The 19,684-nt window shown below is 37.0% G+C and overlaps 1 protein-coding gene across 1 annotated transcript in view; it reads left to right on the top strand.

The window, feature by feature from the left end:
- Positions 1 to 19,684, top strand: part of DGKI (diacylglycerol kinase, iota) — a 270,690-nt gene that overhangs the window by 216,770 nt on the left and 34,236 nt on the right. The window contains exon 29 of the mRNA XM_012642753.1: positions 11,121 to 11,146. Coding sequence (XP_012498207.1) covers positions 11,121 to 11,146 — 26 coding nt within the window. The remainder of the gene's footprint in view (positions 1 to 11,120; positions 11,147 to 19,684) is intronic.

Raw genomic sequence — 19,684 nt, 5'->3', positions numbered from 1 at the left:
TTCAGGAGTGGAGTTAATCCCTTAGCACTGCCTAATATTCAAATATTGAATTAATTAAATCATTCTCACAGGTAGTCTACATGATCTACTTTTATTCTTGTTTTTAGTATTACCACGTTTTATTGGCATTTTATATTTTTCTCACAGAGTCCCCTTCCTGATGTATTACTGAGAAACTCTCCTATCTTTAGATGCAGAAGAGTTGGGAAGAGACAGCGACATTTTCAATTCTATTTCCCACCCTACCACCAAGAACACAAACACTCTCTCCTGAGGAGCAGGTGGGATGGTAGGAGATGTAGACAGGAAAACTTCTGGGGTATATGACAGTTATCTTCAGGAGAAATGCCAAGCAGCTTCCAACTCCACCTATTTTTATTTTTATTTTTTGTCTTCCATTTTCTAAAACTAGGTTTAGAAGTCCTTATTTGGATTTCATAAAAATAACTAGCTGTGGCTGAGCCCTTACTCAATTACCATGGCACCACGAGGTAGGTACTGCATATCCCAAATTATGAGATACGTGAGATGGCTTTTCTTATAAGCGCCACATACTAACACTAAGCGTAGCACTCATGTGATTTGGCTTCGAAATCCAGAGCTTTATATTTCAACGTATGCTTAAAAAGAAAAAAAAATTCCACATTCACAAAATCCAGATGGATTATGTCTCAACAGGAGTTGTTGGCCAGGGCTCCCAGAGTCACTGGGATAAAGCCAGTGGCTCAGTGCAGCTTTTTCTAAAGGGCACTACCTACCAGCTCTCTGTGCGTATGTCTCCCTTGGTTGGATTTTAGGATAGTATGCCTTTTCTATTCCTTCACTCCCTTCTTAGAAAGTGGGCTGGCCAGGGTGTTGCAAAGACTGATTTCTAAAGTGTAGCCTCACATCCTTTATTTCTACATGACTGTGCTGTGTTTAGTAATTTTATTTTTCATTTCATCTTCAAAATGCTAAAATGTGTGATGGTCAGATTTTCATGTTTCATGTTGAATAAACGTATTAAGGTTTACTTTCCTCAACTCTATCTCTTTCTTTTACCTATTTCTTTTCCGTGTTCACTGCCCTCTTTTGCCCGTAGATTTCAAAGGAACCCCTTACCCCTCATTGCGTTGCAGTTCTTAGGAATTAACAGTAGGTGGCAGTAAAATTTCACACTCAAAGGGCATGTAAGGGGCCTCAACAAATTGGCGAAGGAGGGTATGCTGAAGAAACCGAATTGAAAATGCTAATAGTAGAAGAACGCTTTTGTATATTTAAAAATTATTTTTTTATTTTTTAGTTGACTGATAATATCGTATGTATTTATCATTTACCACATGATGTTTCGAAGTATATATACATTGCGGAATGGCTAAATCTATCTAACAAATGTATTACTTCACATAGTTATTGCTTTTGTGGTGAGAACACTTAGCATGCACTCTCTTGGCGTTTTTCAAGAATATAATACTGAACTTACTCCTGCTTACCTAACTGTAATTATGTAGCCTTTGACCAACATCTCCGCAACCCCAACAATGCTATTTTCTAAAGGCCAAATACAACTAAATATAGAAATCTATTTAAAAGAAAAATAAGCTCTTTCAAGCACAGTTCACATGGGGGTCAATAGAATATATCTTTGGGTAGGAAAGTCTTAAAGACTAGGAAATTATGGTAATAAATAAAGGGAATTTGTGGAAATTTGCATTAAATAAAGAACTCACCAAGCAGCCTGTATTATCTCATTCTGGAAATAGGTCCTTAGGTCCACACAAATGCTTATCTCTGTCTCGGTCCTTCCTTCTTGTTCTTTCTGTCCCCTCTCCTCTGTTGGTGGTGAATGTTACCTTTGAGGCTGTTTGGCGTTCCCTGAATGGGTCTGTGACCACTTGAATAGAGAATGTGTTTGTCTTTCTCTCATTTCAATGCCACTTTGTGTGGTTGCTGTAACTTTCATCTCTCCAACTCTCATTCTCTTGCCTGCTCTCTTTTACTGTATGTGCTTTGTTCATTGTCTTAAGAGAAATAATTCGTAATTAGAGGGAGCAAAACAAAGAGAGGATTATATAGTTGATGGAGATTCTCAGTGCTAAGGCATTTCTGGTTCTGTTTTACCTAATTAGAGATGCTTTGGGGCTGGAGTGACGGTGGTGAAGGTGTCATTTAGATCCGTGGTGTCGATATTCCTCTCTCAAGTGATCAGACCGATGTCATAGGCCTGCTATACCAGCTCTCCAGGGAGAGGCAATGCACACCCTTGATGGAAGCTCCAGGGAAGAAAGCCATTGCCCAGAGATAATGATCTACAGCCACGCTTTCAAAGTATGTTGGCTTACTTGATTTAAATAAAGGTTCTTGTGCATCAACAGTTTTAGCAAATAAATTGAATTTGTGTAGCATCACCACTCCAAGGTAAAACAGAAGAAACACAAAGATGGTGTTTCTGCAGCAGTGGTGCTGACTCTTGAAATGTGCCTGGAAGGAGCACGCAACTGGGAAATCAGTTTCACTTTGGACTTCTTGGGAGTTTAACCGAGAGTTAGCATAATGGCTCTAGCAGCAGGGAGCAAAGTCAAACCTGGAGAATCTTGACTGGGCCTGAATGTTCCTGCACATTCACCATAGGAACAAGAATATTAACACATGGTGGGAGGCTGTTTTATTAATATCAAGAGAAGATAGGATTCCACCAAAGTGTGAGAAGGGTAGATGAGAAAAGCCCAGGGAACTCCCAAGGCTGTAGTCAGGAGAGGAGAAATGGAATAAAAGAAAAATGACAGAAGGGAGAGGGAAAGAACAGTCGGAGTTTCTATGCAGTTATATACCAGAGGCTACTCTTTCTTTTCCTGAGTAGGATGGACGATCACCCATGCTTGTAGAAAGTAATATTTTTGTTGTGGTCCTCAACCCTAAAGCTGGAAGGTAAAGAGGAGAGACAAGTATAAAAGGGAAATTTAATAACATATGTGCATAGAGTGAATTGCTTTCAGTGTATGGACATGTATGTACTGCGTTGTTCCCCAGTGAGGACTTCACAATAAGGAACCCTTTATTTATTTGTAGTGGGCCATGCAGAGCTCTCGCTTCCCCTAGCATTCCTCCTTCGTTTTCTATTATAATTCCGTTTGGGTTACCAGGAAATGAAGGGGACTTGCCTACACTAGTCAGGCCTGTGTGTTTGTATGAATATCTCCCAACCCCACTACCCCATCCACCGTCTATTGTCTTATCAAAACAGTCCACTGCTGAATATCTTCAGAAGATGAATCTCTGCCTTTGTGCCCCTTCAGACTCTGCCTTTACACCTTCCCTGCATGTTTATTCCAAGTTTTCGCTATGTGGTGGCCCCAGTCTTTGGCTGACTCCCCACCAGCTGGTGGTTTAGAAGTGGTAAGTAGAAGGTATATGTGTTTGGAATACTGGAAAGGAAAATAGATATTCATTTGTGGATGATTCTCTTAAAAAATAATCATCCCATGTAGCTAGATCTCCAATTCTCCTCCACTTTATCCTTTATGTTTAGGAAAGACTCTAAGGTAGATAATGTACCTCCAAGGAAGGAAAGGATATAGGCATTCCAAGGAAAGGCCAAGTGAGAAAGCCATGGGTGCTATTGAATTAAAGCCGTGAGATGAAAAGAAAAGCAAAATAGTGTTCAGAGGCTAACAACAACAACAAAAAAAGACAGAGTTAGGATAATGTATTCAAATAAAAAAGATATTGTATCAGGACAAGCTTATAAGTTTGGAACGTTTTGTGGAGGTTACCAAGGAAATGCATGCATCCAAAACCTACTGTGAAGCATTACACCGGATTATAAAGGTGGAAATAGTCATGATGCCCATTATTTCAGTGCTAGGTTTATCAACTAAAAACAATAAAACATCATGAGAGATACACCACCTTTTAAAGACCTTTGTCTTCATAAATATGACACTCATTTGCTCTTATGTATTACTCTTTGCTGGTAGAAAATAGGCGCATTTTCCAGTGCTTTATCAGTGATCTACTTGGAAGATACGAGGCTGTGAAGGGAACTTTGCTGATGGAAGGCAATCTGAAGAACCATCTCTTGAATCTCCTAGAGATTCTTTATGTCTTGGTGAGGATAGAGTTTAGATAGAGTGCTGTCCAATGTTGTAGCCTCTAGCCAACATGTGCCCAATATCTCATTTCCTCAGATTGTTGATATTTGCATATATTAATCTAATAAAATGATTCATTGAAAGATGTTATAGTTGTATTTAGTTGGATAATTGTATATATTCACACTTTTCCACGGAAACACTCCTACTCCAGAGGAGAACAAACTTCTCTTCCTTGGGGACCTGGAGACTTGTCTAAAGGTGACCACCTCAAACACAGATTTTTTTTTTTTTTTAAAGATTTTTGCTTTAAAAATTCAAGTGAGTTTTGCTTTTGGATTCATAATGTGGCTGTGCTGGTTTCAATACGAAAATAATATTTCACTTTTTACCAGTTAAATTACATAATCCTCCATCTAAAATAGCATTTTGTTTTCCCAAAGCTCCCCTTATTTCCAAGTTTCTGTGTGTATCCTAATTCAAGAAGTCTTGTCTTCATTTAAAAGGAGAGAAAAGTACGGATATTCTACTAAGCAGGGTTAATATTGAAAAAGGGACTTTTGCCAGCAAATATTCAAATCAAGACTCATAGAAGAGTAATTCAAAGTGAAATATATATAAATATATAACTACATATTATTCTAATTTTTTAAAAAATTGTAAATTGACAGAAAAAATTGTTGTATTTATTGTATACAACATGATATACATTGTGGAATGGCTAGCTCATGCATGGTCGTTATTTCTGTGGTGTGAACACTTAACATCTACTCTCTTATCATTTTTAAAGAATAAAATATATCATCATTATAGTCACAATAGTTAAACAATAGGTTTCTTGAACTTATTCTTCCTAACTGTAATTTTGTAAACTCTAACATCTCTCCCCCTCCCCCACCCCCACTGCCCCGGCCTCTGGTGATCTTCATTCTATGAAACTAGCATTTCTAGATTCCACACGAGTGCAGTATTATATTAGTCTTTCTGTGCCTGGCTTATTTCACTTAGCATGATGTTCTTCAGGTTTGTCCATGTCATCACAAATGACAGGATTTTCTTTTTTTAATGGCTGACTAGTATTCCATTTTGTGTGTCTATACCACACTTTCTTTACCCATTTTATACATTTATGGATAATTCTATATTTTGGCTATATAGTGCTGCAATAAACACGGGAGTGTAGATCTCTCTTCGACATACTGATTTCATTTCCTTTCGATATGTACTCAGTAGTGGGATTGCTGGATTATATGATAGTTCTATTTTTATTTATTTATTTTTTTTGAGACAAGAGTCTCACTGTGTTGTCCGGGCTAGAGTGCCATGGCGTCAGCCTAGCTCACAGCAACCTCAAACTCCTGGGCTCAAGCAATCCTCCTGCCTCAGCCTCCTGGGTAGCTGGGACTACAGGCATGCGCCACCATTCTCTATATATTTTTAGTTGTCCAATTAATTTCTTTCTATTTTTAGTAGAGACGGGGTCTCGCTCTTGCTCAGGCTGGTTTCGAACTCCTGATCTCAAACAATCTGCCCGCCTCGGCCTCCCAGAGAGCTAGGATTGCAGGCGTGAGCCACCGCGCCCCGCCAATAGTTCTATTTTTAATTTTTTGAGGAACCTTTATACTGTTTTTCATAATGACTCTATTAATTTACATTCCCACCAACAACGTGCAAGGGTACCCTTTTCTTCATATCCTTGCCAACATTTGTTATCTTTTTTCTTTTTGGTAATAGTCATTCTAGCAGGTGTAAGGTGATTTCTCACTGTGGTTTTGATTTGCATTTTCCTGATGATTAGTGATGTTAAACACTTTTCCATATACGTGTTGACCATTTGTATGTCTTCTTTTGAGAAATATCTATTCAGATCTTTTTTTCCATCTTTTAATTGGGTATTTATTTATTTATTTATTTATTTTTGCTATTGATTTGAGTTCCTTATGTATTTTGGATATTAACCCTGTATCAGATGTATAGTTTGCCAATATTTTCTCCCATTCTGCAGGTCATCTCTTCAGTCTAGTGGTTGTTTCCTTTGCTGTGTAGAAGCTTTGTGGTTTGGTGTAATCCCGTTTGGGTATTTTTGCTTTTGTTGCTGTACTTTTGAGGTCGTATCCACAGAATCATTGCCCAGACCAATGTCATGGAGCTTTTCCCTAAGTTTTCTTTTAGTAGTTCCATAATTTCAGGACTTCCATTTAAGTTTTTAATGTGATTTGAGTTGATTTTTGTTCATGATATGAGATATGGGTCTAATTTTACTCTTCTATATGTGGATATCTACTTTTCACAACACCATTTATTAAAAAGACTGTTCTTTTCCCATTGTGTATCCTTGACATCTTTTTCGAAAATCAGTTGGCTGTAAATGCATGGATTTATTTGTAGGCTCTCTATTCTGTTCCATTGGTCTATTTGTCCGTTTTTATGCCAGTACTGTGCTGTTTCGGCTACTATAGCTTTGTAGTGTATTTTGAAGTAAGATAGTGTGATGCCTCCAGCTTTGTTCTCTTTGCTCAAGATTGCTTTAGCTATATTCAATGTCTTTTGGGGGTCCATACAAATTTTATGATTTTTTTCTATTTCTGCAAAGAATGTCATTGGTATTCTGATAGGAATTATATTGAATCTGTAGATTGCTTTACATAGTATGAACATTTTAACAATATTAATTCTTTTAATTTATGAACATCATATATCTTTCCATTTATTTGTGTCTTCTTTAATTTCTTTTATCAATGTTTTATATCTTAATATATTTTTAATTACTATTTATCTCCTCTTAATCTTTGTTTCCCAGTACAGTGGTGACACAGTAGAAAAAGCCCTCAAATTTTTTCTATAACTTAGCTAGTTGAAAGGCTCTGGGAAAACCTTTGCCCTTTTACCTCCCATAGTCTTATAACTATTTCTTGATCAGTGTTTCTTTTCTTTAAGTTTATGCTTCACAAAGGCTCTATCTCCTCTTGTTCCTCTCCCTTTCTGCCCTTCTTCCATCTCTAAATTTCATGGAGATTTATTAATAGTTTTAACTTGCTACATGGCATCATCTTTTTATGTTCTGTGCCTATGTTTTCTTTTCTTCTTGTGGTATTTTTGCATAGATATTATGCTGATTCCTTCTTGGTTATTACTTGTAATATTTGCAGTAGATGAGTTTCTCTTGGAATTTCTCGTTTGGTAGAGATAATTGGGGTGAATGAATTGGTATGCTGCTGGAAGTTGTAGTTTGTATCTGTTGTATTCAAACTCTTTTTCAGTGGTGCTCTCATATGGGATTTGATTCTACTGACGAGCAGAACTCCCTGGCTCACAGCGGAGGGCTTTCTGCCATAGGTTTTGTGGTGTGGGATACAGCTCACGTCTGTTTAGCTGACTATGTTGAAACTCTCTCTTTCCCTGAAACTTGGTCCCATTTTTACTGTACAGTAGTTCCTCTTCGTATATGATGGTTTAGGTTTATAAATATCTAGTTTAGACAAAGATGGTATTTCCTTTACTGTTTCTCATCTTCTCTGTTATTTTCCATGGGTTTCAAAAAGAATTTAAGAGCAGAGAAATTTTTCTTTTGCCTTATTAACATGGAAGGGTTGCAGCTGTGGTCTTTAACGTGACCTCTGCTTTTTAACTTGTCTTCTTGTTCTTTTATGGTTCACTCTCCACATCCTGCTCATTCAAAAGCACTTCTCTGCCTCACAAGCTTGCTCCATTTAGCTTGGCAGGTAAATTACAGGCACTTCGAACTGGCCCCACAGGCCCTGTGTGCAACAGCCCTGCGTCTGCTCTGGTTTTTGCTTTGTTGCTTCTTCACATTTTAGCAATGCTGAGTTATGTGTATATCTGATAACGCACTATGAAAATTCATATCTGTGCTCCTTTTCATATGCGTATTGCTTCTGCCTGGAATTCTTCTCCTTTCTAACTTACCTAATAAGCTCCTATTTATTCTTCAGAGCCCAGCTCAGATGATTCTTGGTTTTCGAAGCCTTCTTTCACTCTTTTGGAACAGAATTGATCCCTCTCTCTATGCCACCCCTTTACTTCATCTATATTTTGATCACTGTATTTTTTGTACTATATCATAATCGTTTTTTTACATATTTTCTTCACTAGTTGATGGGTTCCTTGACAGTGTTCTATGTGTCTCCATCACGTGGCACAGGGCCTGGTACTTAATAGAATATTAAGTAATAAATTGAATCAACATGAATTAAAAGATGCAAACTTAAATAATAATAGTTAAGCTTAAAAAAATAGGAGAAATATTTTTAAATATTGAAGTTTTTTTTTTTTACTTTGCTGAATTTAGATGAAATAAAAATGTAAAAAATACAAACTAAATAAAACAAAGCAAAAATAAATATTCTGTAAACCATAGTAAAGAACTAGTGTCAGGGAAGGGTGAAGAGGGAAACCGTGGGTCATGGAGTTATTTGAATGCTAGGAATAGTTTACATTGTGAGGGCAAATGCTAGCTCCAAGATAAAGTGTACATGGAAGAAAAATAAACCGTCTGGGACAAAACCACATGTCTTTCAGGTGTGGTGGGAAGTATGAGCAGAGAGCGTTCCTGCATTCCTCGGCTGTCAGGCTGAGGATGATTATCTGTTCCTGGGAGTCGACCTCTGTTTTTAAAATAACTACTTTTATTGCTGATTCCAGGATATTTCTTCTCTCCTGAGCTAACTTTTTATGCCCATTTCCAGCAATAATGGATGATGTGCACGTCTCAGTAGTATAGTGTAGTGACTTGTTGCAGTGAAAGGTGAAATACTGAGTGAGGATTGAAATACTCCATATGTCTTAAAATTCCACAAATCCAGGCATGTGGGAGACATTCAGCACTGAAACTCAACATGACTAATTTTCACAAAACACTCTGAAATCAATAGTCCTTCCCCTCTGCCTGGACATACTACAGAACACATCCCCTTGGGACTCTGATGGAGCCATCTGGAATGTTTCAGATTTAATATCAGTTCTTCGCTTTTGCAGGAAGGCAGCAAAGACCTGGCTTCATAAACTCTCTGTCTCAGAATTTAGTTGTCCATTGGCATGAATTTTTCTGTATTCCTTTTGCTCTGTGAGAAGTTAATTGCAAACAATCTAAGACATGTTTTTGCTTGCTTCTCAAACAGAAATCACCAGGAGGAAAGATGTTTCTTTGTTGCTGAGTTTTTTTATGCCCTAGGTAGCTTAAGAAATTAGCTCATCTTCTTTCAAATATATGTTTCTCTTTAGATTCACCTTCCCAGCCCATTTCACCTCCCATTCAGCACCTGCCACCTTTTATCTTTCCTAAGCATTAGGGCAGATTATGGGCATCTCTGTTTCTGGGTGCTTTGGATGTTCTTTGGCTCCAAGAGTGCTTACATTGTAACCAATCCAGAGCTTGGGACTCATTCCCTAGCCCTCTTCCTCAAGGCTGGTCCAGGATCAGGCAAACTTGTCTTGTAGGTAGCTTGACAGTAACATGATGACTTCCTGGGAGCTCCAGGACGTTTCTTAGTCTGAATACCAGTGTGGTGGTGCTGAAATTAATTCAACAAATTTTAATCAAGGGTTGACATGTTCCAAATAAGATATAGTCTCAGTTTTCAAGGGGATTACAGTCTAGTGGGAAAGAGTGGTATGTGGACAGTACAAAATAAAGGAACTTCAAGGGGTGGATAAATCAGCTCCGCCTGGGGAGGCCAAGTGGAGTTTTTCAGGCAGCGATGACTTAGTGATTGTGGCAGGTTTCCAATCACTGCTCCCAATGTCCATCTCCTGGATGCCAATTTTCTTTCCAACAAAACTTGGGATTCTCTGTAGTTTTCATGCAAAAGTCTACTTGAAGAGACTCGTATGCTTGAAATGGTTTGACACTTTGCCATTAATGGAGGTTCAAGGCTTTCTCTCTGTTCCTACTGTGTCTTTATACTTTGCTGTTCACTTACATAATAAGCAATAAGATTGCTAATCAGTAAAGTGAAATAATATCAAGCAGCCCAAAGTAGCTAAAATTTTTCTTTAATCACTTGTGCATCCATCGAATGATTCTTTCCCACCATTTGTCGTCATGTCTCATAAATATTAGTTATATTATCAGGTGGTTTTATTGCCAAACTCCTACACTGATCTTTGGTCATCTCCCTGCTACAGACCCCAGTGGGAAAAACATTCAGAGAAGAGTACTCCTCCCTACTGGGGGAAGTACACGATTTCATGCCTCTCCCTTCAAAATTCCAACAGCTTTAAATACAGTATCATGTGTCTCTTGTTCTCCCCAGAAAAGAATAAGCTGAGAGTCAAAACTGTAATCTTCCAAGCTGGAGGTGAATTCATCTCCAAGTTTGCATCTGTATGGCTCAGAGTATCTCAATTAGTAGTCAACCAAGGGGAAAAAGAGGTTTCTATGGTTGATACGATTTTTCATTTGATATCTTACTGTCATAATTAGAGCTGAACCCACAAATGATATGCAAGTTATTGGTTTATGAAAGTTCTGTTTGACCCCAACAGTTGCCCTCTTGTCTCACCCTGATTCTCAGGGGTTTGGAGACATAAGGCCAGAACCTACGGAGTCTATGTCGTACTCACTCGAGCATCAAACTCCATGAAGGGTGGAAACAAAAATCAGTGTATGATAAGGTTGCGTGCCATTTTTACTTGTCTCAACGTATTCTGTCCATGTAGATCTCTTTCTACCTACACACAGTCTAGTGTTTATTTATATCCCTGGCATTTTCTCTGGAGGCCTGGCCTTAGACACCATCACAGGATTTCATCTAATTTGTTGATAAATCCAGACTTAACTAAGTTTGTTGCAGCCCTGTGACACCATGCAGGGACTGACATTTTAGTAACCTGTAGCACCCAGCCAATCCAGGTAAGATTTGGGGCTGCTAATTGGAATATACAGTGTAACCAACACATTAATTATACTATCTACTATATTGAGTTTTCATTCAACTGAATTTTGGGGGTATGATTTCTGTGAAATTATTCTTGATCATTGTTATAATTATCACACACAAAATATTTATCATGCTTATTATCTCCTTTTAGGTCACCAGTCTCTTCAGAAGATCATGGTAAGAATCTGTCTTATTTATACTAATTCAGGAGACCTGGTCCTTGCATTTCACTGTCAGAGCAAAGAATTATTTAAGAAAATGTCTATAAGATGTTGGCCTTGTATTTTTTGAGTGTGAAATGTCAAGCACTTTAAAAAAGTTTAATCATGCTAGCTAAATTTGATATCTTGTGTTAGTTTCAAATCTGGCAACCATTTTAGTTGACAAATATTGTGAAGCTTAATGTATTTTGCCTGATTTCGGTCCCATCACCGGTAACTTTTTGTGACTTCGAGCTGGTCATGTAACTTTTCTGAACCAGATTTTCATCTCTAAACTGGGAGTTTATAGTAAATATTCCCTTCCAGATTCCCTTATAGTAAATAAGTCCCTTCCAGATTAGACGCTGACACTCATTTGCAAAAAATATTCTAAGTCCGAAATGAAGCTAATTAGTAAGTGGTATAGGCTGTTACTCAGTTGAGGTACATTATTTTCATTTTAAGAGACAGCTATTTCAGTCAAAGGATAAATGTCTAATTTTATTCCATCTTTGGAGTTGGAGTTGTTCATTCATTCAGTCATTCAAAAATGGTTATTAAGTGGCTATTATGCTATATAGTTTTATTTTACAAATATGCTATATGGGGCTTCAGTTTAGGGTCTTTTGTGTCTTACTTGGACACAAAATTGTCTCATAACTGGTATCCATAGCTCTAGACTTTCTTCCCCTAGTTCACCGCATACCTAGCTAGCACTAAGCAGATTATTCTGTAGTAAAAATCTACACCCACTGCCTCTAGGATGAAATCTTTCCAACAAATCAATAACTGTGTCCAGCTTTCCAATATTGTATTTTAACATGGACTGCTGAGCTTTAAATGATGGAATCTTTGTCTTCCTCTAGGGCTTATTGTTTCATTTGCCATCTTTCCCCTTCTCCTACCCATGACCTATGCTCTAGCCGTGTGACACTACATCTAATTCTGGAACTTGCCATGTCTGTTGTGATTTTTTTATCCATATGTTTTTATCCGTACTGTTCTCTCTGGCAGGAGGCTACTCCTTTTGCCATATAGATGGTTTCTACTCACTGCTCCTCATCCTCTGTGAGAGCTTTCTGAGCCCACTTATTGTCGTGCTAAAGATTTTTCTCATTCTACGGCTTAAAACACAAATTTGACGCTTTATTTACATGTTTTCCCTACTTGCCTGTGAGTTCTTTGACATAATTTCTAACAAATAGCAAACATTCAAAAATGATTATTAAATAAATGAATTAAGGAAATGCGGAGGGAGTTTTAGGTAGGCCTTTTCTGCTGCCACATCATGAATTTTATCTCAATATTGGAGTGAAATTATATCTTTTTCTTTGAAGAATCATAGGGAAAATTATGTTCAGGCTTATTAAGTCAGAATTAGGCAATCTGCCACCTAATGGTAACCCCTTATTATATGCTATTTCGTAGATTGTTGTTGGTATGACTAGACTTTTGATTGCATATTTATAGGTCCTTGAGTTTCCATGTTCAAATGGTAAACTAGAAATTTATTTGGTTTTTATTTGAACTAGGATTCCTCTTAATAAACTTTGGTTGCTTTTGCCTTCCTAGCTGTAAGAACTTCTCCATTCCAAAAAAAAAGGACTTCTGAATTGCAATTCTGTAGTCCACTAGAACTTCTTCGGGGGTTATGAGATATCAGTGAGCATAATTAAGGGACCTTTGAAGTCCAGCAAGGTGACAACTGCCAGGAAGACTTGCTCAGTATTAAAAGCACTTCAGAATTGATTATTTTAAGAACCATTATATATGATAAATTTAAGAAATATTATCCAAATTAGAAGGGTTTTGTATTTCTATGTCTTTAAAAAAATTATTACATGTCCATGCTTCTTAGTTTATTCTGCAACTTTCAAAAATAGTTCAAATATGTTAATGCAAAATTATATGCCAATTTATGTAATCTTGTCTAATTATTTACCATCTTCTAGCCCATATGTCCTTGGAAAAATATTCTTATATTTTTCTTTATCAGCAAGATTTTCTATCTAGCATTCAAAGTATATTTCCTGATGTTTGCACATTTTTAAGAATTCGTATGTTCTATGGCTAGCATAAACCTCTTGAATGTCACATCATCAATCTTACATAGCATTTATAGGTGGAATGACATTCCAGTATACTTGTAAGAGAAGTAAGAGGTAGCATTTTTGCTTTCTCAAATTTATTGGTAGAAAATTTGGGACACATTGGACAAATGGATTGTGAAATTGGTATATAAAACCTTATGCCTCTTGATTTTCTGTTTTGTTTGCTTTCCACTAATGAATCCTACTTTCTTCTATAATAACTGGTCACTTTGGCTATCTCCAAAACAGAATTCATTCTTGGAAAAATCTAATCTTGCAAAGTCCAATCACCCTGGCGTTTTTCATTCCTGCAGATACCCTTTGGCTTTGCCATTTGACCTGTCTTGTTTCTGTTTTGTTTTATCTGTAAAATGGACTTAGTCATATCTACTCTGCATACGTCATGGGATTTTGTGAGTTCAAGTGGGAAATCATTTGTGGAATCACTTTCTAACTTGTTAAAAAGCACTCCAAACACAATGTTAATATTTTCTAGCATCCGGCAGTGGAAGAGGAAGCACAGATTACCAGTGGTGTTTGCTCATCGGGTACTGCCCTAGAAAAGTTAAAGATGGGAAGGGGAAACAAATGTTTCTTTCAACATTATCATTAAATATGACATTTTAACTGGAACCCATTTTTTTATATCAAGGTGAGGAGGAGTAAAATGTTTAATGCACAAGTTAGCTTGTAATGCCAAAGCAAAGGCTGAGTTCATGATTAGATGGGTGGTTATATAGAATTGGCAACTGAAGGCTCAAATAGCATGTAAATTGTTTCTATATTTATATAATTGCATATCAGGGTCATTAAGAATGAAGGCTAAAATATATTGAGTGCTTGTTATGCAGAGACACTGTACTTAAGTGCTTTAACTATATTGTTTCCTCTCATCTGTAACAGATAACTCTCTATAGTAGATGTATCGTCCCCAGCCTCCTGGAGAAGGAGGCTCCAAGTGCTTAAATAACTTGCTTAAGGTCACAAAGCTAGTAAATGGGAGATTTGATTTTTCAAACCCAGTTCTAACACCCACACAATTGCCCTTTTATCCATCATGTCTCTGGAAAACCAAAGAAGTGATTTTTAGCATTAAGGAGAATTGATAGAATTATGGAGGGGAAAAAATGTGTTTTTTTCCAATGTAACAAGAGTTTATTTACTACTGTGTAAGTAATTTCTTTTTAATGACAAAACAAAACAGAACAAAAATAACAGTTTCTCCCTCCTGCTGGGAATGATTTGTCCCTGTAGAAAAAGTAAATGCCAATGTCACATTTTCTCATAATTACTTAACTGAGTGAAACTGAAGTTTCAGGGAAACCTGCCATGCTAAACCCCAGTGGAAACATTACATTTTAATGTTACATCTGGAAGCTGGAGTCCTACTCCTTGTCAGAAGATAAGCCTGGCAGTGATTGATTGCCTTGTCCTCTGCGTTTCCTCCACATTTAGTGCCTATCACTTCATCATTTAAATTGCTCCTGGAGCTGTCTCCTGTGCCCAGCCTTCTTCCCTGGCTCCGACGCTCATCTTCCGTTCTGTCATCCTAGGCTGCTTGCTTTACAGCCCCTCAGAGTGCTGCCCTTTCTGCTGCTGCCTGGGCCAGCGTCCCAAAGGAAGGTCATCTTCCAACTAATGTCTGTTCACTTACAAAATGAAAGGCACTAATTGCACGTTTTGAAAGTGTCGACAATCTGCTTGATTCCCCCTGTAACATCTTGAAGCAGGTATCGCTCTCCTGTCCTTCCTCCTAGACCTGTTGGCAAAAACAGCTGGCCCATTCTAGGGTAGCTTTTTGTTTGTTTGTTTTAACAGTAACATAGTGGACAAAGATGGCAGTAGTGGCTATCCGGAAATAAAATCGTAACAAGCACAATCACTAGTGTAAAGTGTTCAAAGATGAGTCCACTGTCGGGCTTGGAAGCGGCCGTACTTTGCAGTAGTTTGTGCAGTGAGATGCATGTGGCGTGGCCTACAGCTCTTTGAGGCATCAGTAGTTATCCCTTGCTTATTCATGTTTCTCTCTAATATAAATATATATACTTATTTATTTATATCATTTTACTGAAATAGGTGATATTTATAAAAATGTATAAAATTTACCTGCTTAGTTCAAGTGTTGAGCAAAGGAACTACTGTGTACTCAGCCACCAGAACAAGAAGGAAGACATCGTCGTAACCTGGGAGCTTCATGTTGTTTGCCTTTCTGATTTTGTTCCCTTCTTCTCCATCAGAAATAGCTTCTATTTGTTAATCGTGTCCTTATTTCTTTTTATCATTTTATTGAATATGTGCATATCTTACATAGGAATGCATATGTAGATATATTCACATACATGTATTGTACATATATGTGTGTATGTATAGTTTTGCGCATTTTGAACTTTTGCAAATTGAATTGTGTTGTTTACTCTTCTGTGATTTGTTTCTTTTGTTCAGAACAATATTTTGTGATTCATCCTCATTTATAAGTGCCATATTCTATTCATTTCATAAAAATGTCATGTCGTATAGTATTATATTTTATGGATATATAACAATTTATATATCTAATCTGCTGATGAATGTTTATGTAGACTACAGAGCTTTTTTTGTTTTTTGGGATATTTTTTTCTGCTATTGCAAACAATATCACTGTGGACATTCTTTTCAGAATTCCTCCTGGTGTCCATGTGCAAGAATTTCTCGAGAGTTTAAACCTAGGGATGGCTTAGTTAGGTGGTAGATTATGCACATATTTAAGTTATCGGGTAATAACAAACTATTTCCCAAAATGATCATTCTAATGTATACTCCCAACTTCATACATCCTAGCCCAAACTTAATATTAACCAATTAAAAAATGTTTGCTAGTCTTGTGGAAGTGTGAGATGGTATCTCATTGTGATTTTAATTTTGTATTCAATGATTACACATCGCTTCGATCATCTTTTAATATATTTATAGGCCATTTGTGTTTACTCTTCTGTGAAATGCCTCTTTGTTTCTTTCCCCATTTTTCCCCACTGGGTTGTTTATCTTTTTCTTAATGGTTCATAAACATTTTTAGTGTATTCTAGGAAAAATATTTTTTGTTGACTATATGCGTTGCAAATTTTCTCCACCTTCTGGCTTATTTTTTTCAAGGTCTTTTTGGCATCATCTGATGAACACATATTCTTTATTTTAATATAATCAAATTATTGATATTTTCTCTATGGTTTGTGACTTTGATAAGTTTTTTAAAGAAATTTTTATAGCATAATCATATTGTCCCATATTGTCTACTAAAATTTTTATAGTGGTGTCTTTCATATTTAAAATCTTGAAATTGACTTGTGGTTTGGTGAGAAGTAAAGGCCCAATTTTGACTTTTTTTCATGTACATAACCGGCTGGCTCATCATTTATGTCCTTCATTGGCTTGTGTAGCCTGTTGTCTCCCTGTGCATGTGGGTTTCCAGGTTCCCTTTTCTGTTTTATTGATCCATGTAGCTATTCCTGTACCAAAACCACAGTTTCAATTGCTATACCTTTGTTATGAATCTTGATATCTGGTAGAGGACATACACTGAAACTTGTTTTTCTTCAGGACTGTCTTGATTGTAGTTAGGCTTTTGCTGTTTCATACAAATTTTGATATCAGTTTATCAAGTTTTGTGTTGAAAGTTTTCGTGGAAATTATATGAATATATACATCAGTATAAAGAAAATTGATATTTTTATGATAATGATCAGTCTTTCCGTTCCAAACCATCTCTCTTTACATTTAATTGGCCATTTTAAATGACTATGAATAGAGCTTTATAATTTTTTTTTTTATTTCAGCATATTGTGGGGGTACAGATGTTTAGGTTACGTATGTTTCCCTTGCCCCCCCCTCCCCCCCTAAGTCCGAGTTTCAAATATGTCCATCCTTCGGGTGGTGCGCATTGCACTCTTTGTGTATGCAAATACCCGTCCCCTCCTCCCTCCTCCCCCCTCCAGTGAAGGGTTTAGTCATCTTTTGTTAAACATATTCCTAGGTACTTTATATTTTTTAGTGACATTTTATATGTTGTATTTTTAAAATTATATTTTCTAAGTGATCTTTGCGGGCATTTCATTGAAATGCAAATGGATTTTATTTACTTTATTTTTTAACATTTACATTTCCTGATGAAAAATTCAGTACAAGTCATTTTGAAAGAAAGAGTGGAATAAAGAGTTAAAATTAAAGGAGAAATTAAATGCTTGCATAACATTTCATAAATGTCACACATCTTCGTGGATTACAGTTCTGGCCAGTTCATAGGTTTCAGATGTGTCTGTTGGGGAGCTGTATGAATTGATGATGTTGCGGCCTATTTTCACAGGGAGGTCCAGGGCTTGAGTGGGGCTGCCTTGCACTTACCATCCGGGACTAGGAGCTGCAGAGCTGCTCAAGCACCCGAAGTATGGCCATCTGCAAATCACAGTTGGTCAGCAAATGAATTTTAAAAGCTTGTTTCTGTATCGAGAGTCCTGCTAAACTTTTACATTCATAAACTTTATCTGAAGAGTCCTTTTGTGGGAAGAGAATTCTCTATAGGCAATCTCATCTATAAATACTGAGAATTCTGTTTTGTCCTTTTCAGTCATTACGGTTTGTATGTACATTTATGGTCCTTTCTGCATTGGTTAGAACGTTCAGTTCAGTATCGAATAGAAGTTGAGATCACAGCATCATTGACTTGTTCCTAATCCCAAAGTGGATGCGGTCCGCAAGTCACCATTAGGTGGGAAGTTTGCTGCCACATGATTATGATGTAGATGGTGATACTTGTTTTATAGATATTCTTTTTAGGGATCTTTTCCTTCATTTTTCATTGAATTCTATTGAATAACTTTTCCTTCATCTTTTGAGATGATAATGTGTTCTTTTCTGGTCTACTAATATGGTACATTTCATTAATTGATTTTTTAATAGAAATCAATATCATATTCATGAGATGAACTCAGATTGGTTATTATATTTATCTCCTTTATACATTACAAGATTTGGTTTGCTAATATTTTGTTTATATATTTACATCCGTGTCATGAGTATTACTACGCTTTGATTTTCCTTTCTATTGTATAGTGCATGTATGATATTCCTAGCTTCATACACCGAATTGGGAAGGCTTTCCTCTTTTTCTAATGTTTGGAAGACTTTGTGCAACACTTGAATCATCTATTTCTGAAATATCTTGCATGCATCACTATTATTCCCATTTTACATATGAGCAAACTAAGACATTGACTTATTAAGTAACTTGTCCAAGGCCACACGCAGTTAGTAAGAGTTAGAACTAGGATGCAAACTCAGGTAATCTGGATCCAGATCCTTTTCCCAACCATTTCTCTGTACTGTCTCTAAATAGCATTGCTGAAATTTGAGCCCATGTCATAGGAAATCATGATTCTATTTGTTGAATGGAAACCTTGTAATTATCTGACTTTTACTGAGTAGGAATTGATCATTAAAGATAAATATTGTTTTTCATTAAGTGAGCAGTACCCTTGACACAGAAGAACAATTCAAAGATATATTCTTGATTCCATGTCACTTAGTCCCATACTTTATAATCAAGGAAACAGGGATCCAATTTCTGGTCAATAGTACTCATATTTTTAAAAGACAGAATTCTAGAAAGGTAGTTATTCCCTTAAGGAAATATCTCAGATAGGAAGACAATTATTATGACCCGAAGAGTAAAGTGGATTAATAAAGTTATGGGTTTTTCCCTTTTCTATAAGCTCTTTGTTAGTAAAACGTGATAAGCAAACTTGGCTGATGATACAGATGGAAACATCTGCAGATCTTTAATTGCATTGCTAGGAAGAGCTTACAGCATCGGCCATCACAGTGTGCCACTTTGCAATGACCTTGGGCTATCTAGAGCAGAGTTGCTAGTGTTCGTCTTTGCCCCACATCCAGTTTCTTACTGTGAAATCCCCCATTGGCTTTCTGATTAGATTCAAACTTTTTAGTGCTCACTTTCAAGGCTTTTCCTCATCCTGGTTTAGCTCATGTGGCTTTGGTGAATTATTTCTACTCCCCCACTCCGGACCCCATCTCCCTTGCATCCATTCAGCCATAGGGTTTCTATCACTCCTACCGTCCCTCTGGCAGACCACCTTCGTCGCCCTTCATTCAGGTCCCTCCTCAGTGCTCATTAATTCCCATGTCTTGGAACCACCTCCATAGACTCTAAGGACAAACAGTGATGAATTTTCCTGACAACTCAAATGCCCATGATTTCTCCTTCCCTATTCACTTACTGTTTTTTTGAGTGTATTCCAATTTTTTTTTCCACACGGGTAGTGTTGCCCTTCTTATTTGACTATAAGCTCGATGAATAGAGACATTGCCCTATTCTATGCTGTGCCCTGGCACAGAATTGATTCTCTCTATACAAGTCTCACTGTGAAATTTGCTGC

The sequence above is a fragment of the Propithecus coquereli genome, unplaced genomic scaffold, assembly GCF_000956105.1.
Source record: "Propithecus coquereli isolate 6110/MARCELLA unplaced genomic scaffold, Pcoq_1.0 Scaffold186, whole genome shotgun sequence".
NCBI lineage: Eukaryota > Metazoa > Chordata > Mammalia > Primates > Indriidae > Propithecus > Propithecus coquereli.
The sequence above is the reverse complement of the archived record's forward strand: the minus strand, read 5'-3'. Positions and strand labels throughout refer to the sequence as shown.